The sequence below is a fragment of the Zonotrichia leucophrys genome, chromosome 1 (assembly GCF_028769735.1).
Source record: "Zonotrichia leucophrys gambelii isolate GWCS_2022_RI chromosome 1, RI_Zleu_2.0, whole genome shotgun sequence".
Taxonomy (NCBI): Eukaryota; Metazoa; Chordata; class Aves; order Passeriformes; family Passerellidae; genus Zonotrichia; species Zonotrichia leucophrys.
The window spans coordinates 72,971,043-72,995,208 of NC_088169.1; the positions used below are offsets into that span (position 1 = coordinate 72,971,043).

At 37.0% G+C, this 24,166-nt stretch overlaps 1 protein-coding gene across 8 annotated transcripts in view; it reads right to left on the minus strand.

The window, feature by feature from the left end:
* Nucleotides 1-24,166, minus strand: part of ZMYM2 (zinc finger MYM-type containing 2) — an 88,340-nt gene that overhangs the window by 25,379 nt on the left and 38,795 nt on the right. For 7 of the 8 annotated variants that reach the window (XM_064717788.1, XM_064717781.1, XM_064717772.1 and 4 more), the window contains 5 exons: nucleotides 19,356-19,506; nucleotides 18,487-18,602; nucleotides 12,125-12,241; nucleotides 11,406-11,556; nucleotides 1,406-1,578 (listed from right to left, as the gene is read on the minus strand). In XM_064717788.1, coding sequence (XP_064573858.1) covers nucleotides 1,406-1,578; nucleotides 11,406-11,556; nucleotides 12,125-12,241; nucleotides 18,487-18,602; nucleotides 19,356-19,506 — 708 coding nt within the window. The remainder of the gene's footprint in view (nucleotides 1-1,405; nucleotides 1,579-11,405; nucleotides 11,557-12,124; nucleotides 12,242-18,486; nucleotides 18,603-19,355; nucleotides 19,507-24,166) is intronic. The other variant, XM_064717829.1, reaches the window with a different exon arrangement.

Here is a 24,166-nt window from a genome sequence, read left to right on the forward strand (position 1 = left end):
GGCCAGTTATTACTTTATCCCATGAATCAGGATAATAATGTGAAGCCCAAGTTTTCAAGTGGTTCTCAAAGCTGAATCACAGTACAAGCTTCCACAGAAGCTTAGGTACATTAAAGTAGTTTGGTATGCACACCTCCAGACTATATTCTTTGCTGAATCAAAAGATTTCTAAAGCACACCAAAGATTTAAGTTCTCTACCAGAAGGCACTTTTTTCACAGGGAAAAATTTAATCTCACACCCCATGTTTTAAGGCATCTAAATAGATTAAATATGACTGTATGAAGTTAGTATTTCAGTTAAGAACTTTGCAGCCAAGCTCTGTCACCCTATTTACATGTGAGACAAAAGAAACACATTGTTGTCTTCAGAAGTTGTCTTTTAGGAATGTCAAATAAGACCCTACATACATTACTCAAAATAAAGAATTTACAGTGTGTGGCTGTAACATTTCTGGAACCAGACATTCCAAAATATCAGATATATCTTCATATTCAGTTCTTTTATGGTAGGTAGATCATCTTGAATTACAGGACTTGTATCTAGCCCTCTAACACTTCAAGTTTTTTACTGCCTTCCAGGCTGTGTGCAGAGTTTTGGTACGGTGATGAATTTTGTACTGTCTTTTTTGCAATTGCATCCACAGTGGAGTTCTTGTTTTGAAATTATCAGTGTAGCTTTCCAGGACGTTCACACCAGACATCAAATATTTTATCCATGGCACTAATCGCAGGTTAAACCCAGTCCAATTTCATCTTTTCCTTTCAAAAAATGTAAACAAAAAACCTCTTATTGTGAAGTCTTTGCTGATGCTTCACAAGGCAGTAAAGCTTCCAGAGACTTAGAAATAGATGCTATCTGTTTGATTTAAACTGTTATTAGAAATCCATTTGGTCTTGCTTTTTCTCCTTTGGCATCTTTTCCACTGGGAAATACTGAACAATCAAAGTCTCTGCAGTTCAAACTGTGGGAGAAGGGAAAAGGCAAAAAAGGAGGCAAAAACAGGAACAAGAAAAACTCTGCTAATGTCAGTGAACTCAAGGTATCCAGCTGCTACTTACAGTGTTTTCAACATTCTGAATACACATTAAAGAAGTTTTGACAAGAAAAATGTGGCATTAACTGAGAAAAAATTGGAATTGTAAAGTAACAATATACATACTAATTTTTTTATTTTCTGTAACTCAAGACTTCCTTGCCAAAATAATTAATAAAATCAGATGATAAAAATGCTGCTCTAAGATCTACAAAAGATGAAATTATGAGATTAATACATTTGCTTATTCTATAGCAAATGCTTTGCTGAAGTAAGCCATATTTGCTGCACAGTCCTTGAGATATCCTCACATGTGCATTTTTGGTTTTTTTAATTGTGGAGCTCTCGTCAAAAATTCTGAGTTACTTGCCTTGTAGTACCAGTCCTGAAATTTTTTACAGCACTCTTCACTGCAGAAATCTCTCACTACACCATCAAGTTCCTTAGTTGCTCCCTTTTTGCACAGCTGTGAGCAGTAATTACAAGTAACACATCTCAGTCCTAACCGTCTTGCAAAGTCTTGTTTATATAGCAGCTTGCAGCCTGGAAACAGATTTTAAACATTAGGAACAAAGTAACTTTCACAGAGAGATATCACAGTTAAGAGCTAAATATTGAAAATTAAGTCAATACAACAGCAGCTAACAACTGGGGCTTCAGACACATTCAGGTTGCACAGTAAGACTATATTTCAAGACTTTTTTACCCAAATACCTTTCCTACACAACTCTATGGTTTCCTGTGATGCCTTCATCTTTTTCAAAACCCTATGCTGATTTTTTTCTGTCAAATCCCTGAATAAATAGTCAGGAAAAAAAATACATAATTTTCTTTTAATATAGACCCATGCAAAAACATTGACTTGGAGTTACATTGCTCAGTTACACATCCTCAAAATGCTAGAGATCCAGACAATGCTATCTATGAAAGAAATACCTATCTTCATGGATCAACTTAAATTTTATTACCACCTTTATTTCTATTAATGCAACAAACCACTTAAAATAACTCATTAATATTTAAGAACACTAATATGTAAAAGATGACCTCAGAACTAAGGGATTTCTTTAAAAATGTAACAATAAAGCAAGAAATGGTCAATAGTGAGAGTTATGCAATGACAGGAAATTACACATGAAATTTGAGAAGAGTTTATATGCAATTAATATTTTAAATTTTTTTACCACATTGGGGTAGGGTGGAGATGCTGGTTATTTTGGTTTTGGTTGGTTGTTTTGTGTTGGTTTGATTTTTGGTGGTTTTTTTTTTTGGTGGGGTTTTTTTGTCTTTGTTTTTTTTTTCATTTACTACGCAGTCATAACTTTCAAGGTTGCAATAATGACAGCTATATTCTTGCATAATCTGATCCTCCCTCAAGCAATTTAGAAAGACATTCTACCCTATTAAATGCATTAAAAGATGAATATTGTAGCTATTATATAGGCTATTTTCAGAATATATTGTATTTAAATCACCTCAAATCCAGTGCCTATTCCAGCTGATGCCTAAATCATATACTGTATACCTCTGTAATTGTCCCAACTTTACAGGAGAGAACAGACTGAGAAGATGAAGTAACTCTCTATATGGAGCACTGGAGGGACAAGATAACATTTACACAGACCTTTAACTAAGAAACTGCACCTGTTTTTATGATCTACCAAATATCACAGCACCACCAAAGATGAGAACTCAAGTCTTCCAAGTGTCCACTCTGCTAGGATGTGTGTATGTAATCTAACAGATGCAGACTTCTGTACTTGTGGTAAGTTATGAAAAGTAAGTAAGATATGAAAAGTAAGTAAGATATGAAAAGTAAGTAAATGTAAGATACATGCTGTACTTCCTCTGCCATATAGAATATAAAAATTCTATAATGTATTCAGTAATTTCAATTTTGTGACTTCTGCTGTTGTCTATTAGGGCAAAATTAATATGTGTGAAACTGAGATACTATTTTTACATCACTAAAAGCACAAGAATGCAAATCGAAGATGCAGTAGACTGAATCTTTCAAAAACAAAAGGTTATTGAGGAACTTAAACTTAAAAGCAACAAGCTTTGCTAACAAATTAAATTTGCTAGTAATGTCAAAACAAGACATTTATAGAATATTGTACAAATAAGACACTGTAGGTAATTTGGTTTAAAGTGTTTTTGTTGGGGTTGTTTTTTTGTTTGTTCTTTGGTTTTGTTCTTTTAAGTTCTTCAACAACAGAATAAAAAAATTACTAGCACAGATGGAAAGTGCCATACCCAGAAACCATCCTTAGAGTGCAAACGATTTGGACTTTTAAATACATTGCTTTGAAGGAAATGACAATCTTAAAGATAACAGTGTGTGCAAGCTATTAGTTAAAAGTACCAATTAAAAGCAAAATTTCTTGCCAGTATTTTCTCCTGCTGGCTGTATCTCTCATTATTGCATGGAGCATCACATTCTTTCCACTTCTTTAAAATTCCAGAGATATCTTAGCACCACAATGTATCCTCCTCTTCAGTGGTCTCTTAGAAGAGCCACCCAATGCTGCATCACACTTTCAAAACTACAGACTTAGAAACACTCTTTGACTACCAACCAGTGTCCTATGGCAACCTATGTCCATCTGGCTAAATAGTTTCCAAAAAGGAATGGAAAAAATAAACATTTTTCTTGGTTGCTGAACTACAGGAAGTAAAGTTGAAGATGATGCAGCTATTTTATTCTTAAAAGTTATCAGGTAAGAAATTTTCCACTCTACAGTCAAACATCTCCCACATCTCTGTGACTCATGGAAAATTATCAGTGAACATTAAATAAGGGGAAACAAAAGTAAAAAATTCCAGCCCTTAAGACCTAAATGTCTGGAAAACATGGGGTTTTTTTATAGATCACTGACTGCAGGTCTTCTCGCTGAAGGAGGCCTCTCCAGAAGATAAAAACCCAGTTTTTGGATGTTGATGGTAGATTCTTAGAACACTGAAACTTGCTAAAGTAGAATCTTTACAAAGTCTTTCTTTTGCAACATCATGAGCAAAATTCTACAGATTTGTCTGAAACTCTTGTATGTATTTATAATAGGTAACTTAATCTATTGGGCCAGGGAAATACTGGTTCAGCTTCAAGATCTTGTGACTTCAAAGAAAGAGAAGCCGAAATGCCTTTCTTAGGTCCTTGGCAGTCTGCAGTCCAGCATATTTGTTTTTATTACAATGCTATGGTTTTGACTGAAAGAGTAAGACTGTTTGTGTGGATAAAAGTACTTGACTTTGGCAAAACAGATTCTAAGCTATAACAATTATGTCTTCTCTTGCACAAGAGAAATTCTGAATCAACATAACAGTAATACCCATGCTGGCCTTGTAGATGTGACCATGAAGATGGCTTTGGTTTACAGCACACTGTGAATGAGCAATACAAAAAGCACTGAATGTCTGACCTTTCTAATATAAACACTAAAATCCTAAGGGGTTGTTCAGCCTAACTCCCCTGGGGACTTGGGGTTCATGAGTATAAGCCTGCCTAAAACAGACAGCTGACAGTCCCAACATTTTGAACAAAGAGATCTGACTTTACTCAAGTAAGTTCCTCAAGATATCTGCTACAACACCAGACCCACAAGTTACAGTGTGATCAGATAAAAACCTCTACTGTTTTAAAGTGCCTTGGAGAGAAAACAGCTCTTTGAAAGAAATTATAAGCACAGGTTATCTGGCTCAAGCTACATCAGCAATTAACTACAGTCTTTATTAAAATTCTAACACCATCTCACAAGCTGGCTGTCTCAGAAAGACCACTAAGGACCATTTTCAGAAGTATCTTCAACTCAAAATCTGAAGCAAACAAAAACCAAGTAGGTGAGAATCTGCTAACTTAACATATCCTTAATTACACTATTAGAATTCTGGCTTCCAAGCAAAACCCAACACAAAAGCTATATCTTAAGAGCCCTGAATTTTGGTCCCCCACATACATCGTAGAGAAAGAAATGACCTGAACACATACAAGAGAAGATTGCTGACGAGAAAGCATCCAGGCAGTTCCTCAAAACCTTTACCACAGGGAAGTTCCAGGTTAAGAGAACTTCCTTTCTCTTGGCAGATCCAAGATCTCTGCCAGGTTCAGCCCAGCAGTGTTGCCCACAGCAGAAAACCCTGCTTCACTTGACTGACTGCAGACTCAGTGCAAGTAAGCTACTAAGAACATGGTCTTAACTCGACCAGCAGCACCTACCTGAATTACAGGAAGTTCAGTACATTTCTACATCAAGTAGCTGTGTAAAAATAAATGCTGAACTAGAAATAATCCTGAGTCCTCAACACCAATCCCTTTTTACCACAGGGACTAATATATTTTATAAAAAGTAATTGTTCCGCCCTAAAAGAATTCTGGTTTTACCTCTGAAATCCTGTCCTTACTAAACTACCTCTGTCCTTCAAGTAACACTCAAAACTTGTTTTTCTCTCATCTTGTAGTAACTCCAATTGTTACCTGTTCTAGAGAAGAATAACAACAGGCCTTCAGCATCACAAGCTACATCTTGGAAGCTTTCTTTTTTTCTTTCCTTCCAGATTTTTCTGCTCCATCTTCCTCTGTACTGATTTGAATGCAAAACCTCTTCCATACCTACACTGCTATCACCTGCTGTCTCTGGATTCATAACAAACATTATTATTTTTAGGAAAACAGATGCAATGTATCCAAATTCTGGGTCCTGCTTGGATTACTGTTAAAGTAGACCCTATCCTCTTCTGTGAGAAGAGAAGTTGCGTATACCCCTTCCTTTCTTGTCTTCACCTCAGGAACATTTTATTATTATTCAATCCAACCTTATACAACTTCAGTTTATCCTACTATTTCCTGATATTAGGTACTATCTCCTTCCATGCTCCTCCCTCCTACTCCAATCCAGTTACTCATGTTTTGCTTATTCTTAAATCTTTTCAGGTTGATAATTCTTTCACATTAACAAGAAACATCTTTCTTCTTCTTGTGCTCATAATCTCAGCACATTAAATTGCATCATCCCTTATCTGCACCACTCAATGCTATCTTTGCTCAAAGAACTACATCAAACCTCTTTAAAAAAAGACAACACAACAGTGGAATTAACACTGAAGAATGAAAATCTAACAAGGACCGCTGGTGTTGAACAATGCACAGGATTTCACTTGATATTCTATACCATGTTACCAATTATCTCGCCACAAAGAAAAACAAAAATTTTAAGACTCAATATGTGTACAGAAATTTTAAATTATATTACTTTAACACTATCAGTGTTCTCCCTCTACAAAGGGAATGGAAGATAAACAATCTCTTCCAAAGCATATACCTTTCCATTTCTCAGCTACAAGAATACTGTAAGAAATATCAAAATCCAGGTTAACAAGTTAAAACTGTCCAGTAATTTCAGAAGAGAGGCACCCAAGAAACACTAACTGGAAACTACATCTACACTGAGACTCTTCCACAAGTGGAATACCACAAGAACCAATTGTGCAGCTCTTCCATGTGTTTGTCTAGGAGGTGCAGAACTTTGCTTTCTTTCAGCATAGCCAAAAGCCTTCACTTGGTGCTTCTGTAGCCAAGGAGCCTGTTAAATATCTCCTAAGGGACTGGTCAGAATTGAATATGCTCTTCCTTTTACCTTAATTCATTTCTATAAGCAAAAAATATTATTTTAGCTTTTACAGTAAGAAAATTTGTGGCTCAAAGATTTAAAACCAGACTACTTACTCAGATGACAAGGCCTGAACAGTCATGGCCACAACCATGGCCTCTGTGCCACCAGAGTTCCCTAAAGACAACTGCCATGGCTCAACGAGATGCCAGGAATGTCCCATTCTAACTTCTGGCCACAGCAGACTAAGGATGTCAGAGCGTCTCAGGCCCAGGAATCTCTGAATACCTCCAACATTCACTTCTACTTTTCCACTAACCCAGTTTGCAGGAAAGGAATATCCTCCTGCAGTAGCAACATGACTCCTGCAGTTGTGAACGAGTATTTTTACGGATCACGCATTTTGCAGTATTTAAGATGTGTTCTGCTGTTTACTTGCCCCTTTTTGCCAGGATATCCCACCTCAGCTCCAAATAAAGCTTTAAATGAAAGCCACAAGGAAAGTGACATTTCAGGTTAGAATTTATCTCAGGAGGGACACTGCCAGAAGAAGTGGTCATGAGCAAAACCAAACTAGGCACCATAGCAAGATCAAATTATTTCAACATGGCAGGCCTCCATCAAGAGCTGTTGGAAGGGACATCAGAGCTCTGTGAAGCACAAATCCTAGAGTGTGTAAAAGGGTGATTTCACACTGTCTTCAAAAATTCCTGTACGCGAGCCCAAATTCTGTACAATTTAGTTTCAAAATCAGTATTGGTGCCTCTAAAAAAGACAGTTGCTAATGTAAACTATTTAAAAAGCCGTGTTTGAACAGCTTCTGTAGCTCTCACTTTAAAAATAATGAGACCAAACATCAGGAATGAAGAGATTCACACAGGGTTGATGGCAACTCCCTTCGTCTAGGGGGACACAGCAGCTCAGCACAGCAGGGACACTGCACCAACTCTTCCTCAGCCCATCCACCACAGAAGCCCAGCAACTCTAAGTCTCAGTAACACTTCATATCACACATCAGTTTTTACATCATTTTTTCCTGTTTCTAATAACAAGAGGAATTGCTATAAATATCAGGTAGTATCCTAATTGATTGTGAAACACTGGAATGAAAGAACCTCTACAAAACTTAACACACCTGTGTTTAGGCTATCTCAGTATCTGTAGTATTTTCATATAAATCTAAAAATTAATCAGCTTATCATTTAACAGTACACTTTCACAAACATTCCACTGTGCAGTACTGGTTGGGAAAATCCCACTCTAAAATTGACAGTGCTTTAATAGAACCTTTCCTAGAAGAAGGTAAAATTACTTAATTTCCTAAATTTATTTTTCCACTTGCTGACTCTACAGTATTTTAAAAGGTTATCTCTACTTAGAGATAACCTCTTAAAATGAAATATCAGAGATGTTTTCAGAGAAAACTCAATGTCTGCATTGAGTTTCATTTGTAGAAACCATAATTCCCAGATATTTACTAGCAGGCTATCAGGGTGATAGTACAGTTGCTAATTGCTGTCTTTTATCTGTATTATCCATCTGAAAGGAATTTCCAAGCACGAGATAACTGAGCTACTGCAACAGTTTAATGACCTTCTCCTTCCTAGAATAAGACAACCACATATGAATCAGTGTTATTAAAATTTGCATTATAAAATTTTTTGCCTGTGTTGTTTAAGTCATAGCACTTAGTTCTACTGGAAAGATGAATTAAATAAGTCTACAAATAAAATATAATTATGGTGATACTCATCATAAAATAGTTTCATTGCTGGATTGCCAAAGACTGACTTGCTCTCCCAGACTCTCAGAAGAAATATGTATTACAAAAAACAAACAAACAAAAAAAAACACTCTCAAAATATCCCAAACACAGTAATTTGAAGATTTCCTCAGGATTAAAAACTTGTACAGCCTATCCTCAATTGTCACTCCTGCAACTACACATACATAAAAATCCACAAGCTACTTCTTACTTTAGCATACATAATACATATTTAATTTAGACACAGATATTTTGAAATGCAGCATTCTAGAGAGAAAACACCAGGACAGCCTCAGCACCAGTGGAACAGATTAAACTCTTTCATCTCCTCTGTTAGGGTTGTTCATTCTCCACATAGCATCCAATTTTTGGACAAAAACCATCCTATACTGCATGAAGGAAATTAATAACCATCTTCAGCATAAAACCTAGGTCAGTTCTAATCACACCTTATTACAATGGAGGTTTCAGTTACCTCCTGCACAGGTTTTGAAGTGTCTCAAGAGAAACATATACAGAAACAGAGCTGGAATAAAGCCACACAGAAATACTGATCCAAGAGACTTTAATGTGGGTGACAGGGTTTGTGTGTAAATATATATGAATATGCATGTGTGAAAAAACCCTTCAGGTCTGAAGAATGGGAGCAATGACATCTTCATTACTCCAGCTGGGCAGCTGTAAGCAGTCAAGGGATATTTGTGGTTGATCTTATATATGCTGTCCCATCAGTCTGCACAAAGGTGAACAAGTAAGTACACTTGCAGAAATTTCAACACGAGTTTAATTTCTGAATTTATCTAGGAGCCTTTTATAAACACTCCCCTGAAAATTCTCCATATTTTCCCTTGAGGGTTCAATTTCTTCCAAAAACACCAGCAACTTTTGTGACTGAGTACCTCTGGCTATTCCTTCTCAAACTGTGATACATTGTCTTCTGATGAAGAATAATTACATGCTCAAAAAAATAATGTGAATTGGTGAGGTTCCTTGAACAATGTGCAATATCAAGACTGGAATGGCCTCCACATCCAGAAAACATTTGGTACTTGTACTGGTTTTGTTATCTTACAAACAGTTTGACACATATCTGGAAAAAGACTTTGAAATTAAGGACAAACCAGTGATATTTAGCTGTCTGGAAAAGGGGGGAAAAATCTATCACATCTGATGATGGAACTTCTATTTGTTGACCTCCAAAAGTCCACCAGAAGTCCTGGCCCTGTCCTTCCCACATCAGATCTAAGCATGATTCATTCTTGGATTGTACTGTTTCTGCAGCCATTGATGACAAGTGATGGTTTTCCTTCAAAATAAATGGTCAATGGTTCCTTCAGAATTTCTGTCCAGGTCATTGGTTTATTTGCAAGAGGAACACATACAGCTCTTTGTCATATGCATTACCTCAGCTACAGCTGGCAGGTATACACTGTATTTATTCAAGTTATGATCTACTTAACAGTGCTTTTGACTGTCTTCTCTCTATTACTAAGTGGTTCAGCAGCAAGCTGATAAACTTTGTCTTTATGGGAACATTTTGCACGTTCACCATCACAAATGTGGTATTTACCCTTGAGCTGGCAGTTCAGCACGGGCAAACTCAAGACCTGCACTAATACACCTGGCAACATATTCCTCCCACTCAGTATCTCTATTTAAACAGGAGAGACAGTTTTTATATCTTTTCTTCCTCAAATTTTCCCATAGGAAACACAAGTCCTCACTTACTTCAAGCCTCCTCATACAGAAGTAGTAATGGCATAGGTGGTATTATGAATCCTACTCATTTCATTGTGACAGCCACCTGGCTTTAAACTGAAGGAGCAATAAATATTCACAGAAATAGAAGCATATATTTTAATCTCCAGAAAAGTATCTTGCTCTTGTTTGAATGTATTCTGTGGAATTGTTTCGTTTACAGAAACAATTTCTAGCTAGAGGTTGCTGAGCAATGCACTGATACACTGTAAGGCTGGGCCTTCATGTGTCTTTTACTCTCCAGCTATCACTTTCCAGTCGAGAACAAAACACTTCATTGTTCAGAAACAAAAGACTTCAGAGTCCTGAGCTGTAAGGGAATGGCATGGAGGGAAGATTGCCTTCAGCCCTGCATTCCAACCCGTTCCAGCTTAACAGGATCCTCCTGCAAGTAAACTCTCATATCTACTATTTAATCTGCCTGCAAGTAGAAATCATCCACAGAGGTCTTAGCAAATGAAATTAGAAGTGTTGTTGTTATAACTAAAGAAAAACACATTCACCGTATTTGTGAATAACAGGTCATCCAAACTTGTAGTTAAACTTCTAAGATCATGATTAAACACCAGTATCAAAGAAGAGCTCACCAGAAGTGGAAAGGATAGGTCCTTGTTAAAAATCTGGTTTTCTATTTTCTATTGAAACCATGCTTTAATGCAACTTAGAAGAAACCTAGGCCCATGGAGTTCCCTTTTACTTTGTTTTCATTTTGAGAATCCAAGTAATTAGTCTAGCAAATTGTAGTAACAGTAATCAACACACAGCAATAGGCATCATTCAAGTTATTGCTCAAGTATCCATTCTAAGCCAACATAGAACTCCTACTGTTATACTTAATTTAGGAACTGCTAATCAAAGAGAAAGCTTGGTGTTCATCAGTGCAGGTAACGTTGTGTATGCCCTACTGCATACATTTTTAAAAAAGAATGTGTAATTTTTTGTGCATATGTATGTATGCAATGTGCATAAAGGTATTGTGTATGTATTTACACACACACACACTGAAGAGTGCTACCCTTAACCTAGACTAAGTGGTTTAGAAAAGCTCTAAAGGCAGATCAGATAAATTAAAAAGTACCTGCACTAATAATACCAGCTACAATGACTTCAATAACAGTAATGAAGAGACTTCTAGTTTAGCCTCAAGTACAACAGAATGAGTTGTAACCTTGAATCTTAACATATAAACAAAGTAAGTAAACTGCAGTAGAATAACCTCAGGAAAAAAACAAACACATACATACCTTCACTGCAAAAGGGTCTTTTGATACCAGAGAAATTCACTGTTTCATGGAGCGTTTTCTCTTCCTGACAGTATTCACAGTATGTAACTATGCAGTGCAGCTTCTTATAATCATCAGAACATGCTCTGCTGCAGAACTGATACACTTTGTTCTAAATGCAAAGTTGCAAAGCATCATGAATAAGGTTAATGGATAAAATCTTAAGGTCTAACTAGTACAACTTGAAATAATAGTTGCCATTAAGACAATTTACAAAGTAAACTGAATTGCAAACACATAATTAGAGTGTGACTTCTAATGCTAAAAATTTAGAAATCCCAATTAAGCTGACAGTGCTACAAATACTCATAATTTCACATGAAAACACCGAACAGAAAATATGCCACTCAATCTCAGCATATCCTCTTTAGATACTTCTCCAGTTCATAAAGTGTAGTAATGGTATTTCATATCTACAATGAAAGCAGATTCCAGACTTACAGCTCATCTGAGAAAATACATTTTTTAAAATTACACAGATACTATTTATGAGCAAAGACTTCTGCTTTTATCCATACTGAAATTAAATTATATTCTACAGAACCAGGTAGATTTTAAATGAGCTTTTTAAAAGAAACTTCAATACTTTATAAAATAGCTAGAAAAACTGTATTAAAGTTCTAAGTTTAGACTTTTAAAACACATCATCAATCTAAGAATAACACCAACATCCCCCTTACCTCCCATTCCAGTACTTCTGGTTTTGAACAGAAAGAACTTTTGCAATAATTACATTTCAACTGAATATCACTGGGAGAGACGAACTGACCATTTGTTGAAGACTGAACACTGAGCGTCTGAAAAACATAAATATTTATACATACATCACTAAGAAAAACAAGTTACTTTTAAAATGTGGGGTTTTTTTCAATTGAGCTTACAGTGTTTTGAGAATTCAGGAGTTTATTTATAAACTCAAGAACATTTCTGGCAAAAGCACGGCAGGTTGGTTCTTTACCTTAATTCCTTTTCCCATGTCATCTCAGATTTCTCAACTTTGAATCATTACCCTTACTTCCAACATAATTACTTTAAGTCATATTTTTTTACCTTACCTTTCTTATGCCTTTTATTTAAGGGTTAACACATTTTTTGTAAAAATAAACAAAAAAAATCCCCAAACTGAATGCTTTTGTTAATCACAAAACATACTTTCACATAAAAACATTTCGCAGCTTGTATTGTTTTGGTGACAGACAAAGACCAACAAAAAAATGTTTTCAAAGCCAAACCTCACCAAGGCAGATTATCAACATCTTATGTAAGCATACCACTTGAAAATACAACTACTAAAGTAAAAGGCTTTCAGTGAGAAACCTCACATCAACTCAGTTTAAGAATAAACTAGCTAACAGTCCTAAGTAGCCTCAATCCCATGGCAGGAAGATGCAATTATTCACACAACCAGCCCCAAAACAATCCAGGGGTTTAAAACTGAGAAAAATACTAAAGAATGCATGTGTAAATATGAGAATTTAGTTCTGTAACTGAGAAATTTCTTTAGTGCATTTCTGTAGCAATCAGTAAATAAAAGTACTCAATTATAAAGTACCTGTGCCTTTCAGTATGTCTTATATGTACCAACAGAATAGAGTGTTTTTGCAAATTCCCTACATAAGCAAGAGCTATTGGTGTATTATAGATGTGATGTTCAAGACAAAGATCTGAATCAGCAGGAATCACAGACACTTGAATTCAGGACAACCTTCTTACATCTGTCTTCTCAACAAACTTTCCCACACTATTTGCAACAGAACAAATATATTTAAAGACAAATTCTCTTCAGATAGATTTGTTACTACCTCTCCACAGTGTAACAGTGAAAATTCAAAACATTTCTGTTACAGGACACTTTTCTTCAGACTCTTATGTTAGTAAGGGTACACCTACACTAAAAAGCAAATTAAAACTAGGTTGAGACTTATTGCTGATATAAACCCTGATCTATGTGGGCTGCTACTGCTGAGTGCCAGCTGGCAGTGCAAACAGTATCATTTTATGCAGATGCATTAACTCTGTGTCAAGAGTCTGCAGACATTAAGTAGTCATGGATATTCCACAATCACAGGCAGGACCTGGGACCCAGCTGCCAGGCAGCAGAAAGATGACACCTTTACTCAATGGCCCATCAGCCTGTAACAACTTTATATATATATATAACGTCTACAACAACTTTTTTCTGATGCCTACACACAATATTATCATATTTCTCTCTTTATATCCAGCAAATGTCTCTTGTGGCTCAGCAAGGTTTGCTTCACTTTGGCTGCTCTAAATAGCTGAAGACTTGCAAAAACATGAGAGCCACAAAGGCATGTATAACTGCAAGGTCCAATCTGTGCACTTCTGCTTCTGCAGAACCACTTCTGCTTCAGCAAACACCACGCTTGACACATGCTGCTCTGCGCTTTATGGAAGCCCTAGAAGCTCTCATTGATAATGAAAAGAACTCAGGAATACTCAGCATCTCCAGCTCAGGAATTGTTGCGGTGTGTTTCAAACTTTCAGGTCCCTTACCCAGGCGTGCCAAAACCCTCCCTTCCCCCTTTGCCCCCTTGCTGAGTGAGTCCTGTCAATCAGGCTTAACATTCCAACAAGGCGTCATGTGGTTGGGCAAGTTCAAAGGATGCCTCTCAGGCGCAGAGGTCATTGGCCTGTCTAGGTGTCCCTCGTCCCTTGAGACCCCACCCCCCCCACCTGGTTGGTGGCTCACCTGTCCCCTCCCCTCCCCCTGAGCTTAAAAGGTGAAGTAGGCCATGTGGTGGCCATTCTATTGGAGCTGTTCCTAAGATTCAGACCTCTGTCACCATGGAACAAACCTCTGGATATTAAACCCTCCAGCAGAATCCTCTCCTTTTTTTCTCTTCACCTTCACCTGAAGCTTTCTTCCTGAGGTAAACGGAGTCCCTAACAAGCCTGGACTTGTTTAGTGCCCAGCTGAAATCACCAGCCAGCTAAAGGTGTCTCTGGGGTGATACACCACAGATGCCGCCTTTGGCCCAGCAGCGAGGGTCAGACTGGCCCAGGCACAATCTAACTGGTAATAAGGAATGAAGGAGATGCAAAGAACTAGCAGATGTGACAACTTGTACAGAAACAGTGAAGACAGAGGGAGGAATGAAGATGAAATATACCAAATGGTCACCCAATGAAAAGCAATCCTTATTTTTCACATCTGCAGTTATTTTTAAAGGTGGGACCCAACCACCCTATTGTGAGGGCTGTAAGTCAAAAGTAAAACATAGTTTACGGTTGTTTTCTGGGGTATGCCACAGTTACCTTCTTTTATTTCTTTCCATTACTGTTTACTGAGGTAGAAACTCAAGACTCACAAAATCCAGGGAGTTGATAATTGAAAAATAACAAAAAGCAAGAGAAGTGAGAAAAACAAAGACTGAGACTATTTCAAATTAGTAGTTGTTTTAAAGGAAACTTATGCATAACTGTAGATTAAACAAATATAAGTTATTAAACATTATTACTTCTAAAAAAACCCCAAAATCAATTATTTTTATCATGAGGTCCTCTGGTTAACTAAGTATTTTTCTGGAAAAATCTGTAAAGAACTGAATTTATATTGCTGAAAGTTCTAAACCAAGCAGAAGATGTTTTTTAAATCAAGTTAATGAAAACACTGTTTTGTATGCCTCTTTAAAGTTTCAGTTATTCTGCTTACAATTAAAGACTGCTTCTGCATTATAATTTGAGCCAAGCTGACATGCATGTAGTATTTTCACCATCTTGCTCTACTTCTAACTTACAAGGTACTTTAAGTACCCTCAGGAATTATTTGGGGGCATAATTACACATAAGGAATAATAAAACAAAAAAAAGATGATAAATTCATTAAAATCTTTCACCAGTCACCCTGAACACAAAGCTTTATCTATGCTGTGTTGTATCAAAGACATCTTTTAAGTTATGTACCTATGTTTGTTCTTTTGAGAGCCTGCCCTGAATAACAAAAGCATGAGAAGTGCAAGCAAAGCAAAAAAACCATTGTAAAGCCCTCTTCAGCCTTCAATGCAACCAGCTCAGACTGCTCTAAGCTGCCAGTTTAATGATGAACACTGGGCAGGCACAGCCCAGGATCTTCTGAGAAGGCCACCACAGCTGCACAACTTCTGCCCTGCCCCTGCAGCTTATGTGACAGGAGGTTATCCTTGCTCACAGCAACATGAAATCAAATTGTGGAAACATTTCTATACACAAATGTACATGTGGAAGAGCTAGTAGGCAGCCAAATTGAGGTTAGGCGTTTTTTCCAGCTGAGAAAGAAAACCTCAAAGCTTTGAAAGAATCAAGTTTTTCTTAATGCACATGAGAGAAGCACTTATGAGAAATCTTCTACACGCTGTCATTCATTAGGACTGTTCCACAAGCAAAATCAATGGAACTAAATTAAATAGGGAAGGAAATAAACTTTTCCCCTGCACTCATGCACACACAGACTTTCCAGCTTAGGCATGGAAGGCATATTTTTATTATTAACAAACTTAGAAGAGTATTTGTCTGTGTGCACACACATGTATAAGAGACATGCAACATATATAGCCAAGAACACTTCCAGGCACCATCACAATGGTGAAAGAGAACAGCATTAGTGAATAACCAGGGAGAGTAACCTGATAAAAACTATTGTACTTGTAATTCTTACCCATACTGGTCCTACAATTCTCCAAATACAGCCATAAACTGGAAGCAAAGCCCAAACCGACTAAAGCTTGAACACAAATTTTGTACAGACTTGTGTTTTGCCAGACAGCTTGTACTGTCAGACATTTACACAGCTGCTAACTCTGGGAAGACACTTGTGTTACTGCCTCCATGTTCACAATAAATAATCAATAGTTTATTTTTCCCTTAACAGCAAGATCTTCAACTGACCCAGTAAAGGTACCAGTATCAATACCAGTTTAAAACAATACACCTTGGGAACAGTTCCATCTTTAACTCTGCATTAACAACCTCCAAGACAGAGTGTGGAAGACAAGATTCAGTCCCACTGCTCTACCACCAGGTACCAAACAAAAACACATAAAGTAGGCTGTTATCTCTCTTTTACTCTCTTTCTTACAAGACTAAATGCTCTTACAGGCTGCTCAAAGGAGAATGCAGATATGGACATACACTGTACAACATGCAGTTCAGCTGAATCTTCCCAATATTTCAATCCATTAAAAGAACAACTAGCTAGAAACAAAAGGTTATTTCTAAGACACAATTGTAATCAATCCTTAAGTTCTGTAAAACAAACGTACCCATTTGTAAACCAAAAGGACTAAAACCCCTGCAGAAGGGAAGAAACACAGGCCTGAGATAGCAATTATTCTGTTTTGTGAAGGATAACCCTTAAAGAAAAAAGTCTAGGAAGAGCAGGCAAAGCAGGAAAAGGGGATGAATATGAAGGCAGAAAACTAAAATAAGAGTTATCTCCATTAACACTAAAAATATGGAGTATTTTTACCGTAGTAAATTGACCATTTTTTCAATTTCATTTTTTCAATTTTCAATAGGTTCAATACCATACGTGTCACTTAGGTACAAGAGAAGCCTCAAGGGAACACTAACAGGGCTCATGTTGTGGTATACCATCCTTTCCACCTAAATACTAAATGAACAGAACAAAGAAGTTGTTCTCATACATTCAACTCTAGCCTCCTGTGAATATATTTTATTTTTTTACACAGTGACTATACAAAAGCTATGAAAAGCTAAAATCCAACAATGGTGGTAACTGTGAGCAAATAACAACCTACCCATTCTTGGTCTTTACTGAGAACTCAGACTGCAAGGCTGCTGCAGTTAAATTTCACTACAACCCTGACAGGAGACGGACGTGCAGCACTGAGACTGCAACAGAAGCAGGAGCACAAGGACTCAGTAAGACCACGAACCCACAGCCAGCATTACATGACTTGGCACTTCTATTCAATAATGTTATTTAATGCTGACTTATGTGCAAATCCAAGAAGGGCCAGGTTGAATTTGTCATTCTCTGGCTGGATTTGGTCTGAGAGTTCTTGGGGATGCAACTGATTGTAAAAGCACGTACAATAAAATAGATGAGTTTGCACTGAGTATTACAGTCTGTCATCACATACTAACAATACACAGGGATTCTGTTAATCAGTTCCATTGACAGACACCTACAGGTTATGATGGAAACACAGAACATGGCTACATGACAGAGGTCCTACCCAAGGTAAATTAAAGAAGCAATTGAAAGACCAATTTGCTGTCCAGTTGACAGAAAACAGCAAAGTTCAATGACAAATGGGAAAAACCCAGTGTGGGTGTAATTCTTCAACAACACATGAGGAAGTAATTATCAATTATCCTGCATAAATCTGGGTAAAATGTTTTTACATACAAAAATTGAAACATATTCTTTTAAAATATCCTTTGATCACCAAGAGATTAATGGCTATGAAACATTTCACCTATGCTTTAACCTTGATTCATGCTGAAAATATGACACTTTCAACAAGCAGAGCAGCATCACCCAGAGTGCATGTCATTAGCCTAGCAACCCCCTCCCCCCCAAGTTTTGGGTCACAATTTAAACAGATGTTATTGTCCATAAATAAAATGGTTGAGGCTCTAATCTTCCATTTCAGAAGGAATCACTTTTCTCCATGGCAAACCTTTGTTAGTTCTACATGCAATATGGGAATTTTGTTATTGGGTTTAGTACAGAAGAAGCTAAATTTGTTGACCTTCAACGTAAAACAGCAAGGCTCACATCTATGAAGAGGCTTAGATGCTAAGGCAGAAAAAGGAAGATGAGCAGTGATACAGCTTTGTGCTTTCTAACAGTATAAAGCAGAAATTGGTAAGTTTTTATAAGCTTAAAACAGCAGCTAGTGTTATTATGAAACAGCCTTTAGATCAAAGAAAATGTTATGAGCCAGGAGCACCTGCAATGTTAATTGTAACTCTCAAGCATGTATACACAAGCAAATTAGCTTAATATTCAAATACTTAACACCAACAGGCACACAAATATTTAGGGAGGAAAAGATTTAACACAACAGCTAACCTGAAATTTAGCTACACAACTGGAACTGCAAAAGTTGTACAGTTTTCCATCAGGCATTGTGGCTTGATATTGAGGTAATGAGTTTCGCTTACAAAAGTGGCAAATAATTTCCATACCTAAAAGAAAAACGCAGTTTACAAACAAAATAAACAGAAAATAAAAGGAAAAAAAAAAAAGAGTATTACAGGTGACCCCTTTCTGGCTTTTCAATGCAGAAAACTAAGATAAGTCTGTTCTCCAGTCAGCTTCTACAAGTCACACAAAGCAAAAAAAAATTACAGAAGTTTGGATAAATTCTTTCACTAAAGATCAGTACTAAATATGAAAACACCTTTTTCCATAAAATTCACTGGAGCATTTTCAACTTCAAGTTGAGATCTGCTTTGCATACTGAAGAAAACATGTTTTGAATTATTTACTGGATCAAAAACTTTAGCTAGAGAACATCTATATGCATAATAACTATCTCCCTTCTTATCCATCTCCTGCTTGACTGAAAAAAAATCCAGGGTGGGATTAATATGAGAATTCAGAGAATATGAATTCATATGCAAAAAATCTGCACTGTCATCCTGTGACACAGCGGAGCACATTATGCTTCAGCATTTTTTTCACAGGAAGCCTTAAGACAGTTGAAAATTCTATCCAACATCACAAAAAAAAGCCCAGTGAGGAAAATTAATCCTCATGGGTTCATTTACTGGCATTCAACAGAAGATATTTTGGGTTTTTTTAAATGAAGTTAAAAACTATAAAGTCACATCTGCAGAGACTATAACTGTAGAACAAATGCACCCACCCCCAGTGTTCAAATTTTAAAAAAAGTCTACTCTTAGCAGTGATGAAAATCCATCATCCTTTTCACTTACTTTGTGATTTTGCATATTTTGATTTGTGTGTGTTCATGCATACAGTTGAGCAGTATGGCTCCATATATCCATTAGGTCCTATGCACTGAGTCATGTCAAAAACCCTGCACTGAGCTCTGCAGCCAGTACAAGATGTTAATTGGCCACATTTCTAAAACATAAAACAAAGCAAAACAATGCATTAGTTAAAACTATGCTGGCTTTTAACTTAAATTATAGTCTAAAACCAAAAAACAAAACAAATTATAAGTTTTATTTCTGTCATCTACTCTCTCATCAGATCCCTCCTATATTAACTCTCCTGATCATCCCCTCAAGAGCATTCAGCACTGAAGTTGTGTCTTTTACTCCTGGGCAAAAGTTAGCTAAAAATAACCTTCTGTGTAAAGACACACACATACACACACACCCTTCAAAAAACTCAAACCAACCAAAACATCCCAATTCCATCCCAAATCCCACCATCTGCAAACTGAACTGTGGAAAGAATGTGCAACAAATTGTGCTGAATTGAAGAGTTTCAAAGAACTCTATTCCTCTCTCCTTGTTGATGGGACAGTGGTTGTAAGGAAAGTAACAGGAATCTGGCATGGCTAGTGTGATTCATGGAATGGGTAAGCTTAGAAAAGACTGCTTTTGGTCCAACTTCCCTGTTCAAGCAGGGTCTTCCCAGAGCACATGGCACAGGATTGCATCCCAGATGGTTCATGAATATCTCCAGTGAGGAAGACTCCATAACTTCTCTGGGCAAACTGCTCCATTGTGCAGTCACCTGCACAGCAAAGTTATGAATATGAAGAATAAACAAACTCTGGGGAGAAAAAAATTCTATCCCCAATCCTCCAAGCAGGAGGAACACACTGCAGAGGTTCTATGCTCAAGTGACTCCATGAACCTGATAACAGGCTCGATTTTGACATCTCTCAACACAGCAGTCAGTTCATCAGTAGTTTTCCACAGAACGGAACAAACATTCTATAAAAAGCACAGAAAAAGCTCCACAGAGCAGGAATACCAATGACACAGTCAACATACTAAATCAATAATTCTGATGTGCTACATGCATTACATATGCCAGTGTTAGGCAAATATCTCAAGCATGATAAAGCAGGTTTCAGAAAAAATATCTAGACACCTTCTCTGCCCGTAGAAATAGTATCATGGTTTTGACAGTGATGGAGAAAACTCCTCACCAAATATGATGGGCCACCTACTAGACAGACTCTCACCTTATCAAGTATTAGAAAATTGTCACTTAGGCACTTAAGATCTCTTCCCTTCCAAAGAAATTATTTTAGCACTCTCTCTCCCTCTTTCTCTATTCTCAAAGATGGAAAGGAGAAAGAAAGACAAAGCCTGTTTTGTAGGTGCTTCCCTTTGTTCAAAGTGAGAGAAGCTTCAGAGGATATCTTTGCTTTTCCTATTTTTCAGTAGCTAAATTTGAAAACCAGTTAAATCCAATCTTACAGACAGCTAGAGATGAAATTTTTGGGTTTATAATGTCATCTTTTTTATTCTAAGAGCATCCATACAAAAACATGCAAATCCACACATGCCTGTGACACAAAATCGGATGCACCTTGTAGAGTCCAGTAAAATTTCCACACAACTTCACAATTTCCACATGCTGTTTTGATGAAACCTTTGCTGGGGATTTCCTCCACAAAGGAGTACCTGTCAAGATACTGAACTCCTACCTAGAAGAAGGCATAAAATACAACTCTAGGATACTTCCTTCCTATTTTAATTTTTTTCCATTTGCCTTTAAGCAAGTTACTCAGGACATCATTATCTTCCTAAAACTGGCAAAATTCACACTTAGTAGCAAGACCAAAATGTAGCAGTTATATTGTTCTGTGAGCTGGAACTCTTCTGCTGCTATACATTCAGCTCCTCTGGCAGGCTAATAAACAAAAGCAGGGCATACCTCTGAGTTATATTGCTAGTAATACAGGAGGAGGCTACAACTTACAAAGGACTTGATTCCTTGGAACATGCTTAATGAACAACCACCACAAAAAAATCTGCACAAATACCCTTGAGAACCACAGAATAACCTCAAATGTAAATGTAGAAGCATTGATGCAAATATGCTGGCAAATAACTAAGATCATTCAGCAATATGATCAGAAAACAACACACATGCAAATGAAGCTTTCACAAGTCCCATATCCAAAAGAGAAATCCAACAGAGGCTACAGTGATTTCAAGAGACAGCAAGACAAAAGTATAAGTTTTAATAAATGAATTTATAGTAAACCGATCAGAGCATAATCAGAAAAAAATTCGTTGTGTCAGTAAACTACGTGTTGCAACAAAAATTCCTTGAAAGCAGAAATAGCTTTTGCTAACTATCATCTCAAATACCTCCTCATTTATGTGATATCAAAAAAGGATCATGCATAGAAAAAACAGTGCAACAGCATGTCAAGCACTTGTGTATTTCATACATCTTCTAAATACAGGAGTTGTTTACTGACTTCACCCCATCTCTTTAGATTTAAAAGCAAGAAAAAAATTATTTCTATCTAGTAATAACCTAGAAAACTTGGATCTAGTTTATCAAGACTACAAAGACTAAGAATTTCCAAAAAACATGCCAACTATGGAGAAGATTCTGCGGGTAAGAGCAAAATAATATGTAATAACAAAGCTCTCATTTTATTCTTGGAGTAACAACTCAAAAGAATATTTGAGCATTGCTACATTATTAGAAATTTAAACATATTGTTACACAAGTGAAGAAGACAGGGCATGGTGGAAAAAAAGAAAATTAGAAGGTCCAACCCTTCTTTAAATGTATTGGTCCCAAAATGTTGTAATCATCAACTCCCTCAAGCGAAACATTTTTCTTGCATTTTTATTATCTTTCTAGCACTCCCTAAACTTTCAAGTTCAAACATTAAAATAACTTTTAAAAACCCAGGGAGGACCACACTATTATTAAAGAAATATCTTAATGCATACCTGAAAGTATTCAATCAGTGCTATACACGTGTCTCAAACATTTATTTTTTTAAGAGTCTAACCCAACAAGTTCCTCCACTGACAACACGAACAGAGACCTTCACTGTATCTCTAATGTTTTTGAATACTCATAATGCAAACCAAGAATTTTTATTCTGTTCATAAGTGTGAAATTTCCAGATGAGACTATCAAATTTCTCAGCCAACTTACATTTCTACTCTCAAATTCTTCCCAACATAATCTCTTTCATCTCTACGAATTTGCAGTATTAACTTCATTCTGCAGAAAAAGTAACATCTGAGAATCCTTTCTCTCAAAGCATCTTTCTAGCTGCCATAAGCAAAGAGAAGATACACTAAAATTAAGGAGAGGAAACACAGAGGGTCAAGGAGCATTCTTATGAGGTAAGGATTTTTGGCCGGGAAACAAGATAGCTTAGGAGAATAATGACAGAACCAAAAATGGTATTATGTGGGCCACAATGGATCAACTGCTCAGTGTATTTTCTAATATTAAAAACTACAAAAAAAATCACATGAATATCAACAGAAATTTGAAAATAAACAGGAGACATTTCTTCACGTGACAAATAGCAGGTCAGCAGAACCTCTTACCAAAGAGAGTCATGGATGCAAGAACAGTTTGTATGCGTTCACAAGGAGACTGGACAAGCACTAATTAAAGAGATTTGCCAAAAATAGCATACAGGAACATCACATGAAGTTCAAGGGATGCCCTGACCTCTAGAGAGTCAGAAGCCAAGAAAATGCTCAGAGGAAAATATTTTAAGTTCCTGCCCTGGTCCTACTCTTCCATTTATGCCCACTTACAATCACTGCAGGAGTTTAAATCTCTAATCATAACCATTACAGCTTTCTCAAGTTCTTACTACAGTAGATACTTCATTTAATATTTTAACTATCCTCAAGGAAAAGTAGGTGTTTAGAAAAGAAATGAAGGAAAACTTAAAATTGTATCAATGTTGTTGATATTTCACAGCAAGATGCAAAAAGATCTTCACCGGCAGAGGAAAACCAGAACAAAATACCAAAATTTTCACTGGTAACAAAGTAAAGAGGGAACAAATAACACAAAACTCCTGAGGCTTTATTTTAAAAAACACTGCTTCCTTCTTTGTTTCAGAAGAAAATCAGAGAGTCATATAGACTGGAGGAGACCTCCTGAGGTGAAATGCAGCCTCCTGCTCAAAGCAGGTCCAGAGGTGTTTGCTCAGGATCTTGTCCAGTTAAATCTGAGCATCTCCAAGGACAAACACTCCCAAACCCCCTCAAGAAGGATTTCACCATCCGTATAGGAGAGGAAAAAACAAAACAAAACACATGCCCAAGAAAAAAAAAAAAACCACAAAAAACCCACTACCAACAACCAATCAAACAACTAAAAAAAACCCCACAACAAAAAACAAAAACAAACTGCCTTTTTCTTTATCTAAGTAAGTTTCCCCTTGTCTTCAAGTTGTGTCTCTTGTTAAGAGTTCAACTCTGTCTTCCTCTGTCTCCTCCCATTAGATAACTCATCCCCGTTTATGCTTCTCAGGCTTGAACAAAGCAACCTCTCCTGAGCCTGTCCTACCAAGTCAGGTTCTCCAGCCATCCAAGCATCTTGGTGGCCCTCCACAGAACTCCCACCAGCATGACAATGCCTTTCATTCTGTCAAACCCAAAACTGCCCACTGGACTCTAGATGAAGTCTCAAGAGCAGAAGGATAGGGAGGATGGCCCACAAAGATCACCTCCCCTGTCCTGCTGGCTGTACTCTTGCAAATATCCTTGGACACACTAAAAAACTTAAATGGATGTGTTCCTGGAGGACCTGCTCCAGG